Source organism: Sparus aurata, chromosome 10 (genome assembly GCF_900880675.1).
Source record: "Sparus aurata chromosome 10, fSpaAur1.1, whole genome shotgun sequence".
Taxonomy (NCBI): Eukaryota; Metazoa; Chordata; class Actinopteri; order Spariformes; family Sparidae; genus Sparus; species Sparus aurata.
Genome location: NC_044196.1, coordinates 31290767 through 31295997, shown reverse-complemented (window position 1 = coordinate 31295997; position 5231 = coordinate 31290767). Strand labels below are relative to the sequence as shown.

At 41.7% G+C, this 5231-nt stretch overlaps 1 protein-coding gene across 2 annotated transcripts; it reads left to right on the top strand.

The window, feature by feature from the left end:
• The first annotated feature begins 390 nt into the window (after window positions 1–390).
• Window positions 391–4174, top strand: caap1 (caspase activity and apoptosis inhibitor 1). Of its 2 annotated transcripts, none has more exons than XM_030429793.1 (6): window positions 391–611; window positions 2166–2357; window positions 2921–3005; window positions 3135–3195; window positions 3301–3368; window positions 3494–4174. In XM_030429793.1, the coding sequence occupies exons 1-6, from the start codon at window positions 507–509 to the stop codon at window positions 3994–3996; spliced, it is 1014 nt and encodes a 337-aa protein (XP_030285653.1). In that variant the 5' UTR covers window positions 391–506; the 3' UTR covers window positions 3997–4174. The 2 variants fall into 2 exon arrangements, with proteins under 2 accessions (XP_030285653.1, XP_030285652.1); XM_030429792.1 differs by having other exon boundaries at window positions 398–611; window positions 2163–2357.
• The last annotated feature ends 1057 nt before the right edge of the window (window positions 4175–5231 follow it).

The window sequence follows — 5231 nt, the reverse complement described above, 5'->3', positions numbered from 1 at the left end:
AGGTTCAGTCAAAATACAGACGGTTTGGCAGCTATAACATTCACAGATCCTATAGCTCTTTGTTGCTGGGGTTAGAAGAAGATGTTTGCTGGGATGATGTGTTATTCTCACCAGTTATGGACATATGGTTGTATTCTAGTGTTGCAATGCTCATTTGATAGGCCTGGAAGCGAATGCGGACCATTTTAAAAGCAATCGTGACCTCTAAATAAAAAAAAAAAAAACACTGCTTAACCTGAGGGACAAATAAGGAAATAAAATGTTAAGTGAAATTAATTAACATTGCTTAAAATGCTTGGAAATATATTCACATATTTACAAAAGACAGGTGAGCAGGGACGCCCCAACTCAGCAGGGGGCGATAACACCAAAACGTTGTGCTGGTTTATGGACACCAGAAGAAGAAGTCGTCGCCTGCTGATGACGCGTCTGCCCCGCGACATTCAACTTTAACTAGCGAGAGAGAGAGAGTTTTCTAAAGACAGACAGGTTAATTTACGTCGAAAATGCTCAAAAAGAAATCGAGTAGCGCTGAAAAGAAAAGGAAACACTCGCAGTCCGAAGAACGACACGACAGCAACAAACGAAGAAGCGCGGAGGCCAACGTAGAGGTGAGTTACGCGAGCTATTGAGGCGCTCATGCTAGCTTCATGCTAATGCTATGTTTTGTTTATAACCGGAGCTACCCCATCGACACACGTACTACTGTATTCACTTAACAGCAGCGTTACACAGACACAATAGGATACACAATTCAGACGTTTAATCGAAGTAGTTGCACAAAACAACCAAACTTTAAGCACACTCTGATGGTAAATTATTCTGAAAGGACACAATTTAACACTAGGAATTAAAGCGTTAAAAGCCTGACTGACCTTGTTTGCTGCTGTTAATTTCTAATCCGACACGGTAAAACATTGCAGCTGTGTGTTTCTTTGTTAATGAGTCATTTTAAATATAAATAATTAGTGTTTTGTTAGCCATGAGGTGTGTTGAAATTGATAGATGCTATTATAGGACGTCTGTTGTCAAAGACATCTCTGATATGACAGACATGGAGGTATAAAGTGATAAAGTCAGAGCTGTTTGCATTATTGGCCAAAACAAATTAAAATGAATTGTTTTATATATTTGTTGATGAAGGTTCTCAGTCATCCTGGTCTTGGTAATTCTGTTTTCAGTATCGTAGGTAATCAGAATTCTTTCAGTCTCTTGGAGATGTTTCACCTCATCCAAGAGGCTTCTTCAGTTCTAACTAGCTGGAGGGGAGTTGTAGGATTTTAAACTCTGTGTGGGAGTGTCCTTAGATAGAATGGGAGTGTCCTCACAGAGTCGTCAAGGACACGTGTGAGCTCTGAGTTACAGAGTTGTTGAAGCCACTTGTGGGTCATTGATCAAACCGGCCTTCATGTGGGTTGCTACGGTTAGATGAACCCGGGTGTGGTTGGTTGTTAAACTACCTCGGGAGAGAACTCAGTACTGCATTGTAGTTGGGTGATAACCAAAGTCGTAGGCCACCTCCTCAGTTCAAAGACGATTGTTCCAGTTTGACATGGATGGATTTCTTTACTCCTCTTTCAAACCATATGTCTTCTCTGGACAAGATATTTTTATTGTTGTCCTCAAAGGAATAATTTTCCACCTTCAGATGTAAGTAGACAGCAGAGTCTTGACCTGAGGAGTGAGTCCTCCATTCGTTTATGGAGAGGCCTCACAAAGTCAAACAAACATGCAACTAAAATTGAGAATATAAAACATGTAGATTTCTCTGAAGTTAAAGTATTGAAATATTGATATGAGGTGGACAAAATGTCAGAAACACATTGGTGTAAGCCTCTACATGATCATAGATTTGAACTTCAAATTGAATTAAACAAAAACTGGGCATTCATGAAATTATTGCGAGTGTCCAATAATAAGAATAACCCTTTAACAGTCCTTTTAGGAATAAAGATGTAAAGATGTAAAAACTTTTTGATGCAGAACACAGTCACACTGGATGCTTAACTGTATTGTTCCTGCGAAAGTAGCAAACCAAACCAAACAAAGATTGCTGTAAAGATTGCAATCTTTAAAACTTTCAGTGCAGGATTTATCACACTTGCAGACTTGTCGAAGACTCCCGTACACTGTGTCTCAGTGACGTATTGTTTTCCCAAAAGCAGGACTCCAAAGATGAACTCGCCGACCCAGAGCTGGACAGGATTGGCAGCGACATCGAGGACGGGGGACTTGACCTCAGTCTGCCATTCAAGCCCATCACCGCTTACGTCACTGACAAGCGGGAGATGCTGGAGCAGTGTTTCCGCGTGCTGGGGGACAAGAAGCTACACAAAATGCTGCCTGATGAGCTCAAGGTAGTATTGTGATCTTGTTAAAACTCTGTTATATAGGGATAATTATAAACTCTTAATCACCATGTGACTGGAATACATGTGGCTGAATGTAAATGTCAGTTTAAGAAAACCTTTTCTCAACGTTTGAAATGTTTTCACACTTAAACTCTGTGTTTTTCATTGATAAAGGAAAAATATAATGACTACTGATCAAAGAGAATTTATTAGCCTGATTTCACAACAGTGTAGATTTGGACTTCTTTCAACGTTGTTTTTAAGATGGTCATCCACACTATAATTCAACACATTTTGTGTATTGCAAAGTGTTGCCTTCCAACATATATGTCCATTTTTTGCACTGTTGGCTACATTTCAACTGCACCAGCTCTGGCTGAAATTGCAACGACCCCTTGAGCGATAGTGATGATTTCATGAAAGCGGTTCTTCCATGTTTTATAGGCATTTGATGTATTTGGCTGCACATATTAATGAAGTTATGTTTTGTTTAATTGCCAGAAACATACCAACGTTTGTACCAACTTTTGTCTGTTAAGGGTGCTATTTAAACATTTTCTAATTCACAGGACTGTAGTTCAGAGGAAATCAAAACGCTGTGCTGGGAGCAGCTGGAGCCGATCTCAGAGAGAAATCTCACTCAGATCTTGGCAGGTAAGACTTGAGGCCAGTTTGGCAAACTCATCACAGCTGTTTCCTTCCTGGACTGTCTTTGTTTTAAACAATGTGGCATTGTTAAACACTCAAACGCTTTCACTCAGCTCAGCTGTTGTTTGTGTCTAGGGGAAGAAGTAACATCTGGAAATGGTGACAAAACCAGTCCAGGAGAGACCTTGGAAAGCCAGTGAGTGAACACAAATTCTGGGAAAAGATGTCAGAATGAGAGTAGACTTTGTTCTCATGCTTTTATCTTACTTTTATATGTTTGTTGCTTTTTCCCCCCATGAAGGCAAGACAATAATGTTGACTCTACATCTTGCCTTAAAGAAACTGCAAAATCTGAAGACCCCAAGCAAGGTAATTAGTATGTAATGCGCACAAAGAACATCCCCCAGGCTCTCCATCAACTTCAAAGACAAGGATAAAGCCATAAAGAGAACAATTTTTATATTTAAAATGTGTTGTTGTAATTTTCCTTACAGAGGGTGTTGGTTCAGGCGAGGAGAGCGACGTCCTCAGCATCAACGCTGACACTTACGACAGCGACATAGAGGGACCCAAAGAGGAACAGACTGTTAAAGCTGTGGAAGGGGCTGTCAAAGTAGCAGACAGCATCAGGGAAGGCGCTGACCCAGTTGTAAATCCTGAACCAGCCAATCCTGAACCCCCCACGGGCTCTCAACCAACTGAAGCAAAGAAAGACATCCAGAGTGACATAGACAAAAGCGTCAGCGAGATTTTAGCGCTATCGGCTGCTTCCAGCAAAGAGGTAGCCGAGGAGGTACAGAGTGTGCCGCCGCAGTCCACAGATGTGAGTTCACCGGTTCAAGGTGCAGCTGCTGCAAGTGGAAGTCGCGCACCTGCAGCGGGTCCTCCGTCAATCCAGCAGCTGGAGCTTCTGGAGTTAGAAATGAGGGCAAGGGCCATCAAAGCCCTGATGAAAGCAAGCGATGGGAAAAAGCCTTTGGTAACAAAAACTGTTTAGCATGTATTAATAGTTGTTTTTGTAAAAAAAAAAAAAAAAATCAGGTCTTTTTAAACTCCTGATTTATTAGTGTGGGTACCATTCAATGCATGTTAAGTTATGACTCCATATTGGAATGATGTTACATGCTATTTAATGTGAAAACCAAACACATAAAGACTGTCCTACACTTTCTGAATCATTGTATGTCCAAGTGTATTTCTCTCTCTGGCCACTAGATGGCAGTCTTAACCTGCCACTGTGCACTCCCAGTGATAGCCTGATCTGTGCAGAGGGGAGCAAGAGATGATTTACTCGCTCGACTCAAAATAAGCAAGGCAGCAGGAAAGTCAGGTTTTCTTAGGAATGGTGTTATGCAGTATTACAGTTAGGGTAGAAATTGGTGGAGGTTCTCCTTGAGTCAATGTTGGAGGACGGAAGAATATCAGAGGGATGTTATTTTGTGTGTGGCAGCTTTGTAGCACGACACACCTGCTGTGTTCCTTCACTGAACACCTGTTTGACTTGTCAGGCTCAAGTGTGTGTGTTACCATGCACTGCCTTCTCTTGCCACCAGGTTTATATGGATAACTGTAAGGCAAAGATGGCATCACACACAAGACAGGGGAAACATTGAATGAAATAAATCTGAAGATAATCAGCCCAGCTGTTGTCACCTATACATCAACTTAAAGGACCTGCCAGTTTTATCCACCAGTGCCTTCCTCTATATGTGCAATTAATGGCAACCTCTCGCCTTATATTGTAATTTATTCTGAAGCTGCTTTCATCCTGTATAAATTGTAAGTATGCGGTGTGTCTGCAATTACATGCAGATGCAGAGCAAAACAGCCCCCTAACCCACCACCCCAGAGGAGACAATGAAATGTACGATAAGAAGCCAGCTTCCTCCCGGGCATTTGCATTTAAAAGGGTTATTATTTCATGGGAGGAACGAGGGTGGGGAGGGTTAAAAGCCCCATTCTCTATGCATCTGTGTGCAGGTATCTTTGTGCTCATTCATGAGCTGAAGAGGAAAACGTCCGCTTTAGTAAAAAGGGGCGCAGCGCTTCTGAAGTGCTCGTGGTGGCTATGATCGCTGAGTATTTATTGGTGTCATTTTACTGCTATTAGAATGCCAATTATGATTTGGCGTGAGCAGATAAATGGCCTTTTAAGCAGAGCTCCAAACGAGTAGGCTGACAAATGGATTGACGGCAGTGAGGTGTTTTGTTGAGGGAGTACTTTTTGATTTT

Coding starts and splice junctions, on each gene's coding strand:
- caap1 (XM_030429792.1), top strand. CDS start 507: ATGCTCAAAAAGAAATCGAGTAGCGCTGAAAAGAAAAGGAAACACTCG. Junction 2,358..2,920: donor TGCTGCCTGATGAGCTCAAG/GTAGTATTGTGA, acceptor TCTAATTCACAG/GACTGTAGTTCAGAGGAAAT. Junction 3,369..3,493: donor ATCTGAAGACCCCAAGCAAG/GTAATTAGTATG, acceptor TTTTCCTTACAG/AGGGTGTTGGTTCAGGCGAG.